Source organism: Colossoma macropomum, unplaced genomic scaffold (assembly GCF_904425465.1).
Source record: "Colossoma macropomum unplaced genomic scaffold, Colossoma_macropomum, whole genome shotgun sequence".
NCBI lineage: Eukaryota > Metazoa > Chordata > Actinopteri > Characiformes > Serrasalmidae > Colossoma > Colossoma macropomum.
The window spans coordinates 167,932-191,326 of record NW_023494797.1 but is presented as its reverse complement, the minus strand read 5'-3'; the positions used below and the strand labels follow the sequence as shown (position 1 = coordinate 191,326).

General features: G+C 38.8%; 1 protein-coding gene across 2 annotated transcripts in view; it reads right to left on the bottom strand.

Annotated features, from left to right (window-relative positions):
• Positions 1 to 18,673, bottom strand: part of lcor (ligand dependent nuclear receptor corepressor) — a 100,571-nt gene extending 81,898 nt beyond the window's left edge. For both annotated transcript variants that reach the window (XM_036583919.1, XM_036583920.1), the window contains exon 1: positions 18,025 to 18,673. In XM_036583919.1, coding sequence (XP_036439812.1) covers positions 18,025 to 18,121 — 97 coding nt within the window. In that variant the 5' untranslated portion in view covers positions 18,122 to 18,673. The remainder of the gene's footprint in view (positions 1 to 18,024) is intronic.
• Positions 18,674 to 23,395: the final 4,722 nt, after the last annotated feature.

The window sequence follows — 23,395 nt, the reverse complement described above, 5'->3', positions numbered from 1 at the left end:
GCTCACTCAAGTGTGCAACGCTGATGGCTCCTTATCCATCAAGTGGATAGAAGAAGATGGAGTGCTCAGCTGGACTTTTCGTGGTACTGGGTGGCAGGTGGAATGCCTAAGACCGTGGACACCCCCACAGGCAGCAGCCTACAGCTCAGCCAAGTGCATAGTGGAGCAGCACACCTCCCAAGATTTGGATTTAGCCCCTAGTACAGGCCAGGGATCCCTGGCCTGGTCTGCTGCAGCAGCCCCTTGGGGGATACTGGCATCCAACCTGGTGGTAATTGCCAAGATCCTCATCATCCTTTATTTGATAAAGCACAGAAATTATTCTTTCAAGTTGTAAAATCTTTTGGCTTAGCATTACACAGCCATCTCAACCCACTTGAGAGCTAAGTGGAGGCACGGTGAAAAGTGTCTTAGTGGATTTAAAACAGGCCAAGAAATAAAGAGTCTGTATATTAGGCCAGTCAGGGCAGGAGCTCCATTGAATAAACTCAAAACTTGAAAACAGAGATTAAAAATAAAAGTATGGCTAGTTAGCCTGGTCAAGCTGAAAGCTAAGCTAAAAACAACTTAGCTTAGTAGAGACACTCTGCTCTGACGCTTTGCTCTGATGAAATGAGAAAATGGCCTAGCTTGCTATCTTACATGCCAGGGGTGTCCAATCTTATCCAAATATATTGTGCAAATATATCGTGACACGCAGCCTAAACAGACAGTTCTGTCTATGAGCAAATTCAGATAAAGCCGTTTCATTTAATACAGCATGCTGCGCTCCGAGTACTGAGCACACACTGAGAAACTGGGCAGCTAAAAGTTCACTAAAGCTTAAAAGTCAGGCAATGATGTACACAGAAGGATGATAATGTCTCTCTACAGCCTATTTTACCAAAAACACCATATTAACATTTATACCTCAAAATTCTATTCACTCACTCAGAGTCAAGCTGGCATAAACAGACTTTGAATCTAAATAGCCAAATGAAACGGTCATCAGTAGAGAAGACTATTCAGCGAGCTGTAGTTAGTGAACTGGCTAACTTAGCACACCATGAGGAGGCTGGGTTGACCTTATTTTGCAACGTTATTAAGTTCAGTTTTACATTTTGTGGACTTTTGCGGACAGTGGTGGTCTAAAATATAGTGAAATAAAGTGGGTCAAAAAGAACTGTTTATCTCTTTTATTCTGTGCAAACCAGGCTACTTGCTCACTGTAATGTGTTAACGCTAGGTAAGACTGAGGCCTGAGCCTGATCTTCAGTGGCTGGACAGTAAAGAAAAGAATTGTGGGGGGTGTCCTGACCCTGCCACCACTGCTAAAAAAAATCCTGGTGTGAGCAGACCCTCCTTCACTGCCAGCTTGACTTGTTTGTTCAGCAGCGCACACTATCTTAAAAAAACTATCCTAACTTACTATCCTATGTTGGTATCGTTTTATATGTACACGTAAATGCGCACAGTATCGGCCCGATATCGGATACCAGTATCTGTATCAATGCATCCCTAAGGCATTCCTAAAATGTTTCCACTAATGTTTTTCAGGCAAAAACAATAACTCTGTTCAAACCATAAATAACCTAAATAACCAAGATTTGATTTGACCCTTATGCAGTATAATAAAGGGGGCCTTTTGTCCCTTGTCTAGGTGGAGATTTCAAAGCCAGACTTAACATTTTTTACTTAAAAACATTTTTTTTTTTCTCCTACAAACCAAACAAAATGCCAAAATTACAGCATAGATTCCCCGTATGGTACGTGAATAGAATCTAAATGAATGCCGACATGTTTCAGAACTTCAGCTTACCTAAATATAGGGCTGGGCGATAAAACGATAACGTATTATCGTGATATAACTTTTCCTCGATAGAGCGATAAGAAAGGTTCAATAAATTTTCGATATAGTAGACCATTCTCACACTTCCACGTTTTAGCGAAAGCCCTGGTGGCGCTTTCTACTGCAAGGAAAGCGACACTGCTCTGCTGGCGCCAGGAGAGGGCGCACTTCCGAGTTTTTCGACATGATTAGAGAGGGAGGCGGCCACGAGTGAACTGAGCCTTTAGTAACGTCTGAAACGTGCAGTAATAAATTCCCTGTTTGAGTGGAGCGACCGGTGATCCTGTGACCGAGCGCGAGTGACGAGATAAGTGGTGTAACTGTACTCTCCTACAGTGAACTCACCTCTTTCCGTACATCCTAACAAGCTTTAGCAGTGTTAAATCTCGTCTGCTCCTCTCAACTACAGCGCTGTGTTACAGCACTCAAAAAGTCATATTTTAGTATTAGTGCATTCCCAAGCAACGAAAGTGAAAGAAAGAAGTGGGTTCATGCAAGTTACAGCCCTTATTTAAACAAAAGTAAACTGAGGAAGCTTTGAGGCACTGGAGAGTGGGAGAACGCTATCTTTCCAGGCTAGCTGTTTTTAGCAGCTGGCTAACTTGAAGCAGCACTCCGTCACTCGCACAGCGCTGCGAATTGATGACACTGTAGATCAAACAAGACATAAAAGCACCGCTTTCAGTTTAAACATACCTAAAAGGAGGACTCCGTTTGTCTGGTTTTAGATATATTGCAGTTCACCCCTTAAACTACTACGATAGAACAGAGAAATCCAGTCGTCAATAGCTGGTGTTTGAATACTGTGATAAACTCTGATATGGATGTGGTGGGAGTGATGGCAGTAAGGCAGTGTGATCCATCACTGACGTACCGAGCCAGCTAACGTTTGCTGTTCGTACTAAGCTGACGTTGTTGAGAAACTAAACTGTTTAGCACTGTTGTTGGCCACTTGTTTAGCATTTGTAACAGGATAGCCGAGCACTCATCGCCAGACAGCTAAAATAATCTGTTTTCTTTCTTAAATTATGACTAGTACAAAAACTGTGGCTGTGCTTTTCCAGCTGATAAAAATAGCTCACCAGAAACTTTCTCCCACTGTCCCATGACAGATTTGTGAAATGTTCCACTGTTTCGTGAGTGTTTGTCATGTTCCAACCATAAAGGATAGTTTAAAACAGCAAATAACCACCAAGGAGCAAAAATCAGCCTTCAAACTTGAAAGAAATAATGATTTGACATTTATCGTGATATGTATCGATACCGAACGATATGAATTTTGTTTATCGTGATAACATTTTTGGCCTTATCGCCCACCTCTACCAAAATAAGTAAAAAAAATGAGCTAAAATGACAAAGTTAGCATGCAGCAGGTAAGTTCACTCTAACCTGAAGAGAAATCTGATCCTTTTTTTCCAACATTTTTTGGCCTTATGATAACATTGGCTCTGGCAAATTGATGTTACTGTAGAACAAACAAGACATAAAAGCACCGATTTCAGTTTAAAAATACCTAAAAGGAGGACTCTGTTTGTCTGGTGCAAGAGATTCATACTGCAGTTAATGCTTTCACACAGCGAGCGTCAGATAAACTGCGGTTCTTTCACCCCTCAAACTACTATGACAGAATAGCTAGCTGGTGTTTGAACACTGTGATTTGCTCTGACCTGGATGTGGTAGGAGTGATGGCAGTAAGGCGATGTGATCCATCACTGACATACCGAGAAAAAAATCAGCCATCATACTTGAAAGAAATAATGATTTGACATTTATCGCGATATGTATCAATATTGATTTATATTAATATCGCCCCGTCCTATCTGTATCAATGGTACCTTCACACATATGCAAGTCACTCATGTGGTGGGCAATGACACATGCCCATTCCATGACAGATAATGGCTTTTGCAGTTTTCGCTGATAATTCGTCTTTAGGCAGAAATCTTAACGTCCGTTTTCCCAAAAACAAGCTACAACGTGGACTCATCTGACCACAAGATACATTTCCACTGTGTTTCGGACCCTCTGAGATAAGTTTGGGCCCAGAGAACTCAGCAGCATTTATGTACAAAATTGATGTATGGCCTTCTTGCAAAATAAGTTTCAAATTGCATTTCTTGATGCAGCGACTGACTGTGCCTAGTGACAACGGTTTTCCAAAGTACTCCCAAGCCCATGCGGCTAGACTTAACACAGTTTCTGATGCAATACCATCTGAGGGCTCGAAGAGTCACGCACATTCCACAGTGGTTTCCAGCCTTGGCCTACATGGACAGATTTCGACAGATTTCTTCAGATTTCCTGAATGTTTTCACAACATTATGTATGGTAGATGGTAAAAAACCTAAATTCTTTGCAATCTTGCATTGAGAAATAACTCTGACAATTCTCTTCCAAAGCTTGGCACGAAGTGGTGAGCCACGACCCATGTTTGCTTGCAAAGACTGAGCCTTTGGTGGATTTTCCTTTTATACCTAATCATGATACCCTCACCTGTTACCAATACACCTGCTTATTGCTGAATGTTTTAAAATGGTGTAACTTGAAAATTCAGTAAACTTTTCACCCTAATTTGTTTATATTTACAAAATAAACAAGCTGGTCAGGCAAAATATTAAAAGCCATTTCTTTGTACTTTTGTGAGTTAAATAAAGGTTTAAGAGAATTATCAAACCACAGATTCTTATTTTTATTGCATTTTACAAAATGTTATAGCTCTTCTGAAAATGGGGTTGTAAATGTAACTTTTGTTTCAATACTCCAGCTGACCACAAATGCTTAACAGGCTAAACAATTTAGCTCACTTTGTTACTAGATCATAACGGCTTACATCTGTCTCAGAAACCATTCTCATTAGTACTGTTGCCTCTCATTGAAATGTAATGCCTTCTGGCTTCCTCAGTGTTAGTAATGTTAAGCTGTATAAAGTAAAACAGACCCGTCAGAGACGTTCAAGATAAGCACACATTGCTTGGACTTCTCCTACATAGTTACCAGTTTTGTATCATTAGTCTGATTAAGGTCAGAAAACTCAGCGCTTCGAGTTAAAACATCACCCATGTAGCTAGCCTAGTAACTGCAATATTTCTCAAGATTTTAGCCAAGAACTGACATGTTCAATCAGAAAAGGGATGCAAACATTTGTCCGGAAGGGACATCAAGTTAAAAGTTATGCTGAAATACAGAAACTAACCAGTTGTTTATTTGCTTATGCAATCTAGAGCTCAAAAACACGACTCACTGGAAATCTGGCATGCAACAACACCACATTTATTTTTGTTTATGTCAAATTGTGTCTGCTGTAAAATCACGAAAGAAATGGTAGAGGCGGCACTGAAGACATTTTCAACAGCCTGTTGAATCTCTCTTTTTTTTTTTTTTTTAAGAAAAATACATCAAAACAGCAGAGACTTCATGTTTCATTGTTTCACATATGGAATATACAGTAACAGTAACACAGTAATGCATATGTAAGCTGGCTAGGAAAATGCAGGTTTATGTATTTGTTCTCCTTTAAAAAGGTTGAGACTTTATAAAACTTCACAAGGATCTGCACTGTAAACTACTGCACCTGTACTAGATAATAAGTCAAGTTCTGTGTCAACTACAGGTAGAAATAATAGAGCTGCACTAGAGCTGGGCGACATGGCCAAAAATGTTATCACGATAAACAAAATTCATATTGTTCGATATCAATACATATTGTGATAAATGTCAAATCATTATTTCTTTCAAACTTGAAGGCTGATTTTTGCTCCTGGGTGATTATTTTCTGTTTTAAACTATCCTTTATGGTTGGAACATGACAAACACTTGCCAAACAGTGGAACATTTCACAAATCTGTCATGGGAGAGTGGGAGAAAGTTTCTGGTGAGCTGTTTTTATCAGCTGGAAAAGCACGGCCGCAGTTTTTGTACTAGTCATAATTTAAGAAAGAAAACAGATCATTTTTAGCTGTCTGGTGACGAGTGCTAGGCTATCCTGTTACAAATGCTAAACAAGTGGCCAACAACAGTGCTAAACAGTTTAGTTTCTCGACAACGTCAGCCTAGTACGAACAGCAAATGTTAAGCTAGCAAACACCAGCTAGCAGACGACTGGATTTCTCTATTCTATCGAGGGGTGAACCGCAATATATCTAACACCAGACAAACAAAGTCCTCCTTTTAGGTATGTTTAAACTGAAAGCGGTGCTTTTGTGTCTTGTTTGATCTACGGTATCATCAATCGAGTGACAGAGCACTGCTTCAGGTTAGCCAGCTGCTAAAAATAGCTAGCCTGGAAAGATAGCATTTTCCCGCTCACAGCTTCCTCAGGTTACTTTCGTTAAAATCAGGGCTGTAACTGCATAAACCCACTTATTTCTTTCACTTTCGTCACTTGGGAATGCACTAACACTCAAATATGACTGTCCGAGCGCTGTAACAGTGCTGTAGTTGTGCGTATCAGACGTGATTTAACGCTGCTAAAGCGTTGGTCACGGGAGCACAGATCGCCGGTCGCCCCACTCAGACAAGGAATGCATAACTCCATGTTTCAAACGTGGCTAAAGTATATTTGGCGACCCTTTTTTTACTCGTCGACCCCTCCCTCTACAATCATGTCGAAAAACTCGGAAGTGCGCCTTCTCCTGGCGACAGCAGAGTAGTGTCACTTTCCTTGCAGTAGAAAATGCCACCAGGCCTTTTGAAAGACGTGGAAGTGTGAGAATGGTCTATTATATCAAAAATTTATCAAACATGTCATCGCTCTAACGAGGAAAAGTTATATCGCGATAATTATCGTTATCATTTTATTGCCCAGCCCTAGGCTGCACCAATATGGGAATTGTGGACCAATGTCAATAAACAATATTTTTCCTGTGTACATCTGCCGATGTCAATGCCAATTCCCATACATAAAGGTTTATAAAATGTAGTAACTGGGACTAGATCCACCAAGATTAGCATTACAGAAAAATTTAACCTTTCTTTGTAGAGGGTTACAAATTCAGTAAAATAAATAAAATGCATCTTAGTCTAGAAGCCCAGCATCACCTAACCATTCTGCTCTTTTGGAGTACAATAAATACATAACGGAAGATTGGTTCGAAATATCTGCCAAATCTAAACATCTGTCCAACGCCAAATGCGTTACAAGTCAGGTCCAAGAGGTGCTAAGCATCTAAAAAAAATTAAGCACAAGAAAAAAGAAGTCCTTTGTCTTTTAAAAAAGTAGGTATAAATATCCACACAATACAATACACAATACAATAATTTTTTGCTTTATAAACATATGAGTTTACAAAGTCATGTTTCACAACACTTTAGAATACTAGTTCCAAAAAGCAGTGTTGACACAAACAACTATAACTACGTTTAACACTTTGTAGAGCTTTGTTACATGTTTACAATGAAGTAAGGTTGGTAACACTTCCTATGAATCCTGTATGCATCATGCACTATGAATGTATTATGAGGCATTATATACCATATGTGACACTTTATAATACCTGACATGAGATTGTTTAATGTCACTTAAATAGACAGAATTGCATGCATAACACTTAGTAAAGCCTCTTAACCTTACAAAGTCAGGATGCAGAAAAAAACAACTGTGTTAACCGTTAACCAGTTAACGAGTGAAAGATGTTTCACCGGTTTCACTCAGGAGCCCTGAGAACTAATCATGTGGTCTGAGCATAATCTGCACTACTTAAACACACCCACATTTGTACTGGAACATTTTTTAAAGTTTCAATCTCTTTCAACCTGACCTACTTACCATTTTATATTTATTGCTCAAAAAAGTCTTTAATTGTTCAATGACTTCTTATTACAAGCTCTACAAAATGTTGGCAAACATCCCAATCAATCTAGCGTGAAAATGTAGCACAACTCAGTTTTTGTCAAAACACATTTTCGTTTGAACCAACAGCAATCACACTGTACAACACCTATTCACTGTGCTGGGACATTATTGTATACTGAGCCACTAACTGGATGAGATCCCTGAGCACCAGCTGGACATTACTACATCTCTCTACTCATATTACTATGAACTGCTGCTTTGTTTATACTTCCATACATATTGCACAACTATCAATATATTATTGTACAATATTTAGTACATTGTTTACAGTGCATTGTCACTGTGTGTTTCTGCTTGGACATTTTAGATGATTCACTGGATGTGACAATACACCACTGCAATGTCACCTGCATCATTTTTCTGTGACTTTACTTCTTTATTTACAGCACATTAAACTTTGTTTTTTTTTATGTTCTTATTATATGTCTTTACTTCTATTTATGCATCTGTATATGTACAGTAATACTTTGCCCTTTATTGTACTTTGTGCTGCTGTAATACACGACTTTCCCTCCCCTTCCCTTTTCCCTATCTATCTATCTATCTATCTATCTATATTTAGAATGTGTCGTTAATTCCAAATAATTTGTTTTGCAAGTAGCAGGTCACACTCTTCAGTTAAATCAGTTGTAGTTACCAACAATTGCATAGTGGCACTTTTTTATAGCTTCCAATCAGCCTTGTTTCAGTTAGCTACAGCCACGGCAAGTTTTGAGGAGAGAATAATGTGAAATCCTCTGACCTGATGTGATATCACTTGAGATACACTATATTGCCAAAAGTATTCACTTGTCTGCCTTCACACGCATATGAATTTGAGTGACATCCCATTCTTCATCCATAGGGTTTAATATGATGTCGGCCCACCCTTTGCAGTTATAACAGCTTCAACTCTTCTGGGAAGGCTTTCCACAAGGTTTAGGAGTGTATTCATGGGAATTTTAACCAGTCTTCCAGAAGCGCATTTGTGAGGTCAGACACTGATGTTGCACGATGTGGCATGCACGCACCCCCCGGGCCCCGACGTTGACGGCTACGAGAGCTGGCTGGAAGGCGGGGCCCCAAACATCGAGCTGCGACGAACACCGGTGAAGACGCCAGGGAGAGAGCCGCAAGTGTGGAGGAGGCGGAGCGCATGCCACACACGAGAAGGCCTGGCTCGTAGTCTCCACTCCAATTCATCCCAAAGGTGTTTTATCGGGTTGAGGTCAGTGCACACCAGTCAAGTTCTTCCACACCGAACTCGCTCATCCATGTCTTCATGGACCTTGCTTTGTGCTCTGGTGCGCAGTCATGTTGGAACAGGAAGGGGCCATCCCCAAACTGTTCCCACAAAGGTGGGAGCATGAAATTTTCTAAAATCTCCGAGCCCAACTCCTGAAAAACAACCCCAGACCATAATCCCCCCCTCCACTCCAACTTTACACTTGGCTCAATGCAGTTAGACAAGTACCGTTTTCCTGGCAACCGCCAAACTCAGACTCACCCATCGGATTGCCAGACGGAGAAGCATGATTCGTCACTCCAAAGAACACGTCTCCACTGCTCTAGAGTCCAGTGGCGGCATGCTTTACAGCACTGCATTCCCCTCTTTGCATTGCACTTGGTGATGTAAGGCTTGGATGCAGCTGCTCAGACATGGAAACCCATTCCATGAAGCTCTCTACGCACTGTTCTTGAGCTAATCTGAAGGCCACATGAAGTTTGGAGGTCTGTAGTGATTGACTGCAGAAAGTTGGCGACCTCTGCGCTAGAGATGAAACAGTTACCGGTTTCACGGTAAACCGCAGTAAAATTAATGATGGTTAGTAGTACCATTTCAACTTTAAAGTATCGTTAAAACTGCGGTCGATTACGGCAGTGTGAAAAACTCGCTATAAAGAGTCAAACAAAGGCAGAATCATTCTCTCAGATGCATCTCTGTGTGTGTGTGTAGAGGGGGAGGGGGAGAGAGGGAGAGGGAGAGGGAGAGGAGGGAGAACATGGCGGAATATAGTGACAGAGATTCAGAGATATTTCAGCCTTCTAAGAAAACCAAGTCTGACATTTGGTCATATTTTGGGTTTTATAAGTGTGCAAAAGGAAAGTTAATTGAAGATGACCACCCTGTCTGCAGAACAGGCCTAAAGAAAATAGCAGCGAAAGGGGGCAACACATCAAACCTTACGAGTCATCTTCACAACCACCACCCGCTACTTTTTAGAGAATGCAAGGTTAACTTTAACGTAGAAGTCTGTGGCGACTTCGAAATAGAAGAAATGTCATGGTTTGTGTGGTTTAACTTAAGCTTATGATTCGTTAATAATATAAAATGAAGGTTTTAGCGTCAAAAAAAAAAAAAAAATCAGTGAATCAACTGTGAATCGAAACTAAAGCTTTTAACACATATTTCTGTGGAGAAGTGTCTCCAAAATGAGCTCTGAGTTAACAGTCACACAAACTCCGGAACGAGACGCTGCAAAACTTCAATCTGCACAGCTCCCCTTTCTCGTCTCGCTTGCAGTGTTTACTTTCTGAGAAGAGAATATCGCTGTCTCAAATCACTCAATGTCCCCTACATAGTGCGCTACTTTGCAAACAAACACGATCATCATTAACAAGCAGCTGAGTTTTAAATAGGGAATTTGTAACCTATTGTTAATGTTGATTATAAATGACTTAGTCGAACATTTCATGCACGCTTTGGGTGAAGGATTTGCTATTTCATGATCCACGAAGTGCACTACATAGGGAAGATAGTGTGCTTTGAAACTGGACCTTGCGCGAGTAAACGCTGCGAGTTTCAGAGATTAAACTTTAGGAGTGTTTCTGCCGCAGCTCAGATGCATGTTAATTTTAAGCTATGTTTTAGTTTTAAAATGCTTTTAGAGAAGCAGCTCCACAGGTGAAGACACACTGTGTGAGTTCTACACTGTCTGCAGCTCACAGCATGGTCACGCAATTCCTCTGTGATTTTGGCTGTTTTTCCTGGTGCACTGTATTGATTAGGGGAACAGCGCCACAACGGCACAATAATGCTGCAATTGCAGTTAGGACAGAAATCCTCCGAGTGCAACACTTCTTAGAAGTAGTAATTTTCCATTAAGACCCACCTCAGAGTTGGTCCAGATTTAATTCTCTATGCAGGGAAATCCCTAGTTATTGTAATTAATTTACAATAACTAGTTATTGTAATTAATTTACAATACACTTTGTGGCTGAGTTGCTGTCATTCCCAATCACTCCCACTTTGTTATAATACCACTGAAAGTTGACTGTGGAATATTTAGTAGCGAGGAAATTTCACAACTGGACTTGTTGCACAGGTGGCATCCTATCACGGTACCATGTTGGAATTCACTGAGCTCCTGAGAGCGACCCATTCTTTGACAAATATTTGTAGAAGCAGTCTGCATGCCTAGGTGCTTGCTTTTATACACCTGTGGCCATGGAAGTGGTTGGAACACCTGAATTCAATGATTTGGATGAGGGAGTGAATACTTTTGGCAATATAGTGTACTTTTATTCCATCTATTTACACAGAAACTTGCCTGTATCAGGATGTATCAGGAGCTCTTCATATCAAACAATCAAATTACGACACATGCACCAAGAGAAGAAGTGGCTATTTAGAAACATGTGCTTTTCACTGGTCATATTGAACGTAGCAAACACTGCTGAGACAAAGACTTGTAAAAAGAAAAAACATTTGTGATCACTAGCGTTAACCAGCAAAAGATGTTTGTGAATAAAACAGAATACTGGATCTTATAATCTTTTGAGAATATCTAATATTTAATTAAAGTAAAAAGCAAAAACAATATAAAAAACAGCACTGCCAGCTGCATCTCCAGAGTGAGAATTGTTTGTCATTTTTGACATATTTTTTACCACTGTAAATCATTTACAAAGCATAAAAACTGGCATTTCTCAGAAGTGAATGACCTGCACAATTCCTGTGAAATTTTAAGTATCTGGACATTGACAGAAATTTGTTGATATTGTGTGTACATTCTGTGTTTATATACTGGGTACATTATATACTGGTACAATTATGCGTAAGGAAGGTGTCTGGACATTTCTGGAAGTTTATTTTGGGCTGCAAATAAGGGCTATTTTCATAATCAATTAGTTGGTCCTTTTTGACTTTGATTAATCGATTAGTTGGGAACCATAATCCTGCAGATGTAAGTCTGGCAATAATGTTTCATTCAACAAATGTAAAATACAAGGATTATTCTTCCATTATAAAATAAAAATTAAAACCCCTATCCGATCTTCTCTTTCATGTTTTCTAAAAAGGACTTCAAACAGTGACACAGCAACAGAAAAACTATTTTTGACATATGCAGAAACAATTTAGGAATACAAATTTTACATGGCTGTTTTTCTATATTTCTCCTTTAATGATAAGTCGAAAAAAAATGAAATAGCTTCTGTGTGGTCAACAACATCATATAATGAAATCTGATATTACAGATCATTAAAAGTCTAGTCATCAGCCATGTCAAGCGGAGATATAAAACAGCTTATCACACATAAAACATCAATAAATATGCATAATGTCTGCCTTACAAAACATATACACCAATGAGGCATAACATTATGACCACCTCCTTGTTTCTACACTCATTGTCCATTTTATCAGCTCCACTTACTATACAGGTGCACTTTGTACTTCTACAATTACAGACTGTAGTCCATATGTTTCTCTGCATACTTTGTTAGCCCCCTTTTACCCTATTCTCAGCACTGCAGCAACACTGATGTGGTGGTGGTGTGTTAGTGTGAGCTGTGCTGGTATGAGTGAATCAGACACAGCAGTGCTGCTGGAGTTTTTAAACACTCACTGTCCACTCTATTAGACACTCCTACCTTGTCAGTCTACCTTGTAGCTGCAGTCAGAGACGATAGCTCACCTGCTGCTGCACAGTTTGTGTTGGTCATCCTCTGGTCCTTCATCAGTGGTCGCAGGACGCTGCCCACAGGACACTGTTGACTGGATATTTTTGGTTAGTGGACTATTCTCAGTCCAGCAGTGACACTGAGGTGTTTAAAAACTCCAGCAGCACTGCTGTGTCTGATCCACTCAGACCAGCGCAACACACACTAACACACCACCACCACATCAGTGTTGCTGCAGTGCTGAGAATGATCCACCACCCAAATAGTACCTGCTCTGTGAGGGTCCATGGGGTCCTGACCACCGAAGAACAGGGTAAAAGGGGGCTTACAAAGTATGCAGAGAAACAGATGGACTACAGTCTGTAATTGTGGAACTACAAAGTGCACCTATATAGTTAAGTGGAGCTGATAAAATGGACCACAAGCATAGAAACAAGTAGGTGGTCATACATCACAACATTTACTATATATATATATATATATATATATATATATATATATATATATATATATATATATATATATATATATATATATATATAAACAAATGTTTTAACCAGTCCATGAAAACTACTGAACCAAAGGAAAAAAAAATACAATATCAGCGAGCTAAAGCTGTTTGCTGTTTTAATGGACAGGAGATTAAAACCCAGAGGACAGAGGAAACAGAGGAAAAAAAAACATCCAAACTGGTCTGCGTGCATTACAGTTAGTGTACAGGCAGTCCTGATATTTGTGTAGTTTGTGTAGCAGCCGCATAGTTACAACCAGTTCAGAAAAATGCAGCTCATCCCATCAGCTAGTGCTGCCAAGCTGAACTAAACAGGATCAGCTGAAAAGCAGACAGTGATGAGCTGTTTTTCACTTTTGATTGCGGTCGAATAGGATTTTAGTATCTCACCATGTCGAGTTTCTGCTGTGGATGTGATGTCTGTTCTCTTGTCTCACACCTGATTTATGCGCTGCCCACTGACCTTGGTTTTACATTTTACACAGTCTTTTTAAATGAAGAAGTGTTTTCAGATTTTTTGGAGGTTTTTTTTTTTTGCTTCATGCAAGACCCTGACCTGCATATACAATCTTTGACTGGATGTAGTTCAAGACCATCAGAAACACAGAATCACAGTCGACCTAACAAGTGATGAAGATTAGGCGCGTGGAACCTCTTGGAATCTGTAGTAGTGAGTGCACACAGCTATGCAGGGTTTTTCAGCAGCAGCTGGACAAAGACATGTGCTTTTTTTTACTTAAAGAATTCAGCTACCAGAACCGTAAAACAGAATTCAGCATCAAGAACAGCACAGAGGATTAAAAAGACATCTTATGAACGACCGGTTGAGAGGATTTTTTTGACAGATTTTAGGACCATATTTTTAGAAAATGTTTCAAGTGTATTATAAAATTTAAAAAAATGCAGGTTTGTGGTTTGTTAATGGGCATGTGAAGGTATCCATGTTACACAAGTGTATTGTTATGTATCTTAATACATTTTAAATATCCTTACAGTTTTTTTAATTCATTGTATTAGTGATTTAATATAGTATTTGCTGGTGGTGTTCATGTTAGTTTTAGAATAACGTAAAAAATGAAATGAATGTTTTAGGGGAAAAAAACAGTATTACATGCTTTTATTATCATCATTATTATTATCATCATCATTTTATAGACCACATGAATGTACCAGATATATTTGCTTTGATTAACAGTAATGTAATGTAATGTGTAGTTATTATTAAACATGATTATAGTTCACTGTGTTGTTAGTGGTCGACTAGAACTAGTATTTTGGTCGTATATGAGACAAAGAATGATGTTTTAAGCAGTAAGAGAATGAGAATTTGGGAATGACATGCTGTGGCGCGTCACTATCGGCAGGTGTCTCAAAATTTTACACGGGGTGCAAGTGTTTTCAGTAGATTCTGAAGAAGGTCAGTAGGAGTGTCCGGCTGTCCATAAATTATTATTAAATTATTTAATTAAATTATTAAATGTCTTAACGGCCTAATTACGGCGTATCTTACTGATCAGTTGAAGCGGTATTGCCCATCCAGACCACTACGCTTAGCTGAGGCAGGCTTACCACAAATGCTTAGGAGACTTACAGCACAGTTGGTGGAAGATCATCCTCTTACATAGCTACTAAACTCTAAAATAGTACTCTAAGTAATATTAGGAATGCAGGTGTTTTAAAGTCCAAGTTAAAAACCTTTATTTAGGCTAGCATATGCCTAGAAGGATTATGGCTTATTTTCTGCTGTTTGTGGCTGTTATTGTATTATTATAACTGACCTTGCTAATTGATGGCAGCATTTCTAATGAAACTGATTTGATTCAAAATCTGAGGCTGAACCATTTTGCATGTGTCTTCAGTCTAATTACAAAAAGGAAAACAAACAAAATTGAAAATTTCAATTTCTGTTTAAAACAATAACAAAGACAACTATTTTACCACCTTTGTGGTTGTATGATATGGTAACTAATCATTTGTTCCATTTTTTATATTTATAACTGTTAGTAACAAAAGGTGTTCACACTGTTTAGCTCATCATTCAGCTGTGTGAGATTAACAGGTGTTCTGATGAACTGTGCTGCCTTGTCAAAATGTCTTATCGTGGAGCGTATTTACAGCTAGAGCTCTACATAAAACTGTCGGTAGGATATTTTGATAGCCTAAATCACACAAAGCAGAAGTCTGCTTTTAATTTGCCAGCTTCTTGTTCGAATTTTCCTGTTTCACCCTAAACGGTGGAATGTAACTGCTGCACCATTTAAGGTGGAACTCATTAAAAGAATAATAATGTTAAAGAGAGCTGTTGCTTGACAGCATAAGTATTTTAAACTTAAATAATTTGACAAAGCTTCTCTTTAGGTTGAATGGGGTTTTTGCCAGTGTTCTGTAAAGCTTGTCCAACCTCACAAAAGTTGCTGCGAAAACAAATACATTTGTGAGTGGAGCATGGACAGGTCATTAACACAATTGCTCAAGTTCAAATTCCCAACATTTTTTACTTACACTAAATCTACAGTATAACTATTACTGGTTGATTACTATTTAGCAATAATGAGCATCTTCTGAAGTGTGATTCTGTCTCCTTAAAACTTTGTAATTGTAGCAGGCAAAAAGAACAAAGCTAAAATTAACAAAAAAATGCTCTCGCTTAATGTTAAATGTATAAGCTTATAGGTTAGTGTCTTATAAACAAATGTACCTCATTAGTAACATGACATCAAACTGGGAAGAAGGCTTCTTTTGTTTGATGCAGCACATTCTCTAACTCATTTCAAGTAAAGGTCAAGGCCTTCATCATCCACAAAATCAATGCCTTTTCATTTCATGTATCTGCACACAAGGTAAAACTTCAAGCAACCTTGATATGAATCAAAGCAACAAAAATAAATGACAAATGAACAAACCATTACATATTACATGTGAATTTAAATATGGGCTTTCAATAATATCAATGACCATGTTTTTCAAAAAAAAAACTTTGTTTCTCAAAATCACTTTTGCTACTGTTCTAATCTTGGACTCATAAGGTCGTGTTCGCTAAACAGCAGTTTTGTCAGAGAAAATAACCAAACCAAAAATACTGAATGCCAAACAAAAAAACCTGTCTAAAATTGAATGCAATCATTACCCTTTATCATAACCAGCCATCATCCTACATAAAGGGACACATCAAAACAGATATTATGTCTTGGGAAGGGCAGGTCGTGCTGCCCCAAATCACATACAATTAGTAGAGACTGCTGGTGCAGAGAATGTAACAGCGCTGACTTTACTAAGGAAATTACTAGAACGGCGTTTCAAACAACACAAACAAAACTACACACGGCAAACACATCTACCTGTGTTAAAGACTTTAATACAATAAGGTGCTTTATGGTGGGAGAGAGAGAGACTGATTTTTTAAATAAGGGCTGGTTTTGAATAATGCAGACTTTGCATAGATCATGTGATAAACACGAAGCATTTCCGGAGAACAGGCTAATGATTTGAAGATCAGCGAAATCGGTGTTGCTCAAATCAGAGCCCATTTATGCCAAGCCCTATGTAAAACACACAGAATGCAATGTACCGCTACACTCGAGTACGAAAATATCCGAAAAACCTACAGGGTTTACTTAAAAGCTCGTCTTTGTATGCCACCTTACAACAGCTAAATAAAAGTGAATGATTTTATTTCACTTTAATTATGGGTTTTTTAATGTCGAGTGCTTAAAACAACAGCACCAACGGCGCCTGAATTATGTAAACACTGTGGTAAATAGTTGGCAGTTACGGATGAAGCTAGCATCTAATATTCGACAGTCAACAGACGGGATGCGGTAAGGGACTTGATATCTCACGTGAAAAGAGACGCTAAAACCGTAGGTTTCAGAGCGGAGGAAAAATGGGGTGCAAGTAAGAAATGAATAACAAGCTCTCAATAACAGCGGATACTGCGATGTAAACGGATTACCCAAAGCTAAAGAAATAGTAGCACGGGGGAGGGGCAGCCCAAGGTTCATTCAGTGGGCGAGCTTATTTGAGCATTAAAAATGAAAGAGAAAAAAAAAAAAAATCACAAGTCAGAATGTACATATCGAACGTCGAAAATCCTCTTGTTATCTTCTCAGCACAGCACATATAAACCACATTACCACCGGGTTTTTGTTCATTTACGTATATACTGCGCTAGCCCCAATGTTACAACCGCTTAACAGACTCTAAAACAGATATCAACCCGTAGTCTAAGATGCAAAACGATAATTTGTCGCATTCTTCCATTAAACTATCATTTGGCCAAAAAAATGCATTCGAAGCGACTGCTGCAAACAAGCTTGAGGTTGCTTAGCAATTATGCGCATTTCTTTGCCATCCCCCACCCTAAAATACGAAATTATTTTCCACGACATTTCTTCAGTGCAGCAATGCGTATCTCCTTTATAGCGAATTGAGGACAGAGGTAACGCACGCCACTTTACATACTAGGATAAGGAACATGAGTGCGCGCAGCCTTCCCTCAACAAAAAAAAATCATAGCCTAGGCCTACGATAAAAAGGGGGAACGCGCACCATAGCGAAAGGAACGTGTTTTCATTGGCTTATGTACAATTACCTCTCTACACGTGACACGCCCGCTTGCAATAAACAAATTCTAATTACTACCTTTAACGTTTCTATCCTTGAACCAACCAAAACCAAAAATTAAATCAGACAAAACCAACGGGCTGAGTCATAATTAACGATCGTATAATGTCAAGAAAATAATATTATCGACTACAACCACTGCAATTTCGTATTAGATCCTGAGGGAGGCCACCAGATTAAGAAACAGCCTTGCGAAACAAACAAAAAGCTGCTGCGCTTTCCGAGAACGGGAACAGATTAAACCCTGGCATGCCGGCATCGAACGTAAATAACATAACCCATAAATACTCGCTTAACATTTCTGCTCGTAATGTTAAATGAGCTTACCTACACAGTGAATGAGTTTATGCCGCCATGAGTCAAGTTCCTGCCGAAAGCCGCGCCTCTCGATCGTACATTGCTGCCGTTTGCACAGACTCGCCATTTTCTATCGGCCCCTCCCGCGGGCGCGCACGTTCTGCTGGGAACTTCCTGGAGTACGTCACAAGTATGTTTGAGGCAGGAGTATAGTGTGGTGGGGAGGGGGCTGTAACAGCATCTTGTGAATCCAAACAAAACGATTTACAACTGCATCGCAGTACCCAGTTTAGGATGCCATGAAGAAACCAGAGCAATACAATTCATTTTAAATTTCACAAGGCCCTAAAGTGCACTGTTTAAATTCAGTACAGTGATGGTCTCATTGCAACAGGATTTTGGGTGAACTGCCGCCTTGTAGAGCAAAGCTCTAATGATTTTTTTTTTCCAAAAGTTGCTTCAGATTTCGTACCTTAATTGTATATGAAAATATTGAGTCTTGGAAATTTCGTTTGACATTTGTTAGCAGAATTTTTGAGCAAATTATAGACTGAGCAATCAAACTGTGACAAATCAATAGCACTTGACACTTTCATAAAACTAAAAACTGTTTATTTGTTCGTTTGTTTATGAACAAAAAATATTTGTTACACCATTTCAAAAAGTTAAGAAGCTAATGCATATTTGTATAGCCTTGTCATGACACAATTGAATTTTATCATCTACACATAAATTCCCTGATGTAAGAAACAGCAAACTAAGACTGCAATATGCCAAGCTATAGTCTCTGATTGCCAGCTCTTTTCATTGTAATAGAACAAACTGTCTATGAGCAAAGCTTATTTATTATAGAACACCAGAGAGAATTAAAACCACACTTTAAAACAGGCTAAACGGACTTCTGGTAAAGTCATGATAGGAGTATCAGCTTGATTCTCCTGCTGAGGGAAGAAACCATAAAAAATAGACATATCACTATTTGATTCTAAATAAGCAATACAAATTTCAAAGCAAAGCAACCAAAAAAGAAGACAAACGAGACCAAATGGATATGTCTTCGCACAAAGATGAAACATGTACAAACATGCACAGCCTATGGAAGAAACATATGGAGGCCTATCGAGACACAAAGACTACCGTATCTAGGGTGTAATCCACCTTTGGTGATGTTCTGGTGCGCACAACAAAACTGGAACAACAAGTAGCAATTGTTGAACATAGAATGAGTGTATGGAGGGCACTCTGACATGAGAGAGCCATTCACTATGTACATCTTAGGCCAAAAACATACTCAACACAAGTATGTGAATGCAGTTACTTGTAGGTATGCAGACATGGTTTTACACGTTGTTGCAAATAAAAAATGTGTCAGGACGCAATTCATAATGCAACACATTCTGAGTATTACAGCAAGAGGCACTATAGTGACAGCCAAGCCAGACCAAGCTGTCTTGTGCCACTAGCATGCTTTCTCCTGAGCAACTGTCATAGCAGAGAAGCAGTTGGACAAATCTCTTACAAAAACAGTTCACTCGCATTAATATATAGATACACCATCGACTCATTAACAGAATGCAAGAAATGCAAGCGTGTAGGAGAGATAATAAAACAATTAAGAAAACAAAAATATTGAAATGCACCATTCCCATTCCAAGACCTTCACAACCATAGCAGATGCAGCCCCAGACTTAAGGACATGAGAATTCATGTTAAGGTGGATAATTGAGGTACTCTCCAGAAGGCACTATTGCATAATCCTTCCATCACGGCATCAACCTCAAATAGAGCAGGTCTATCAATGATGACAAACGCGGACTTGCAAAGTGAAAGATGAATAGCAAACAACTTTGAGATGTACTACCGCATTTTCAAAAAAATTTGGCTGCTAAAGAAAACTGTAAATGTTAGAATACAAGAATGCGCAAATCATTTAATACCTATATTTAATTGAAAATAGTACAAGGAAAACATATCAAATGTTGAAACCAAGAAATTGTATTGTTTTTTGAAAAATATATGCCCACTGTGAATTTAATGCCAGCAACACACTTCAAAAAGTTGGGGCAGGGGCATGTTCACCACTGTGTTGCATTATCTCTTCCTTTAACAACACTGGATGGCAGTACATATTGTTCAACATTAATGGTGGCTTCACAGACATGCAAGTCACCCACTTCAAATTTGTGCACTAATGCACCCCATACCATCATGGATGCTGGCTTTTGAATTGTGCGCCGATAACAAATCTTCTCTTTAGCCTGGAGTCCACAGCCTCCATGATTTCTTATTTCACAATAGCGTACAGACAACTCTAATCACAACTTTGCTGTAATTTAGTTTTGGTAGCACTATGGGTGCCCCCCTGGTGAGATTATAGATATTAAAATAGAGACTGGAGATTAAATGTCTCTTTACTGACCAATGCAGAGGCAGTGCAAGATTTAAGACAGAACTTAAAATAATACTTTGAGACAAATGATAATAGAGAGGAAGCTCCACCAATCCTGTAGGGGAAGCTAAAACTGTCTTAAGAGGGAAAATGATTCAGATTTCATCAAAAATACAAATGGGAAATGAATCTAAAGAATAAAATAAGGCAATTAGAAAAAGAATATAAAACTAAAAGAAGCACATAACATTCTGTTAGAACTACAAGAAACTTGGAAGGCCTTGGATAAGCTTTTCACATATAACGCAGAAGGAGCCTTAAGATTTTCCAAACAAAGATATTATGAGATGGGGAACAGCGCCAATCCCTTGTTAACGTTTTCTAAACGTTTCATAGATTTAGTACCAATATTAACTGAAGCCTCCAAAGGCAACCCACTGAATACATGGTCAGAGACCATTATATCAGTGATCCACAAAGAAGGGAAAGACCTGACATTCTGCGAGGTGTATAAACCCATTATTTTGTTATGTAACTACCAAAAGTTACTGACCAATATCCTGACAAAAAGGATGCAAAAATTTTTAGCAAAACTGAACAGTCTAGATAAGACATTATCCCTGGTAGGCAAGGAGCTAACAAGAGCACTAAATGTTATAATGTGTGCCAAGAAAAATATGCAGAGAGTTAGTTTTGATGCACGGAAACTAGTCATACCATGAACTATTAGGTTTCCTCAGTCCCTGCATTGATAAGAAATTTATAAGAATATGGAGAACATTCAGGTTATCAAATTAACCAACCAAAGTATGAGGCAATGATGTTGGTGGGGCACTGGCCTGCACAACTACTAGGAAGATTTAAATTCCACTGGTCAAGTGTTCAGATATGTGGGAATCACCATAACCTCTGATACATCATAGTTATTTAAGGCCAACTATGGGAAACTGATGTATGGGGCAGTCGTGGGCTGGAGGTTAGGGAACCAGCCTTGTGACCGGAAGGTCGTCGATTCGATCCCCGTGGCCGACAGTACGTGACTGAAGTGCCGTTGAGCAAGTCACCTAACCCTCCCTGGGCGATGTGGAAAGGGCTGCCCACTGCTCCCGGCAAGAGTGCTCACTGCCCCCTAGTGTGTGTGTTCACTAGTGTGCATGTATGTTCACTGCATGGATGGGTTAAATGTGGAGGTCTAATTCCTCTGTGTGCAAACACAGTAGGCTAATGGAAGAAGTATGACATAAAAATTGACTTTACAAGATGGGATGTCCTTGGCTTATCTTTAATAGGCGAGTGAAAACTATATCAATGAACATATTGCCATGGCTGCTTTTTCTGTTCGAATCTCTACCCTTAGACTTCCCCATTTCTACATTTAAAACATTCAACAAATGGCTAAATCTACAATTATGTAGCAAAACTATAGACCTAGAATTAGTAGTATAGAACACTAGTTTTTATTTCATGTATTTTAAGGAAATATTCCTAAAATATACTTTTCTGTAACACTTTTTTCTGTAAACATTTTAAGTGAACTTTAGTATGCTGTAAGGAAATACACTCAATTACTTAACATACTGCAGCATTCTTTAAAAAAGTACATTTTACTGTCATGAATTTTATTATGTGCTCTTATTTAATATAAGGTAAAGACAACACACACACACTTTCTATATATATTCGCTTATCTTTCTGGGTCGCGGAGGTAAAGAAAACATGAGTAAACAACATTGGAGAGTTCGAGCATGAACTGCCTGTTTAAGGTCTTGTTACAGCATCTCAATGGGATTTATGTCAGGACTTTGACTCGACCACTCCAAAACCTTAATTTTGTTTCTTTTGAGCTATCCAGAGGTGGACTTGCTTGTGTGCTTCAGATCATTGTCCTGCTGCAAAACCCAACTTCTCCTTCAGGATTTTCTGATAGAGAGCAGAATTCATGGTTCCATCAGTTATGACAAGTCATCCAGGTCTTGCAGAAACAAAGCAGCCCCAGACCATCACACTACCACCACCATGCTTGACTGTTGGTATGATGTTCTTATGATGAAATGTGGTGTTACCTTTACGCCAGATGTAACGGGGCCCATGTTTTCCAAAAAGTTCCTCCTTTGACTCATTAGTTCTCAGAATATTATCCCAAAAATTATCCTGTGGGCCATCTAGAGGTTTTTTGGCAAATGCGAGACATGTCTTTGTGTTCTTTTTGGTCAACAATGATTTGCGCCTTGCAACTCTCCCATGCATGCCATTTTGCCCAGTGTCTTTCTTATTGTGGAATCATGTACAAGCCTGCAGTTTTTAAATGTTCATCTGGGTTCTTTTGTGACCTTGTCGTTGGTGAAACTTTAGTAGGCCAGCCCTCCTGGGAAGGTTCACCACTGTTCCAAGTTTATAATGATTCTCACTGTGGTTTTTGTAGTATTGTATTATATTTTAAAGTATACACTGTATACAAAAAATATTTTTTTTCAAATTATGTCAAAAACTGAAAAATGTAAAAAAAATGGAGATACGAGGTTTTCTTCTGACAACAAGGATATTCTCAAGTTTCATGTGTATATATATATATATATATATATATATATATATATATATATATATATATATTTCTTCCTTCTCCTGTAAAGTTACTATTTTGGGGATACGAGGTTTTCTTTTGATAACAGTGACATGGAATGAAAGTCTGAATATATGGAATGAAACCTGAGAATATGGAATGAAGTCTGAATATATGGAATGAAAGTTTGAATATATGGAATGAAACCTGAGAATATGGAATGAGAGTCTGAATATATGGAATGAAACCCGAGAATATGGAATGAAAATCTGAATATATGGAATGAAACCTGAGAATATGGAATGAAATCTGACATCATCATGGCACTAGCACTATCTTGTGTTTTCGATGTCTGAGGTTCGGTATGGATGCAGGCAGTGCGTCGCTATGACTGAGTCAGCACGAAATCTAGTAGCAGTAATCCGGAATAGTGAGGGGATAACTAACACCCT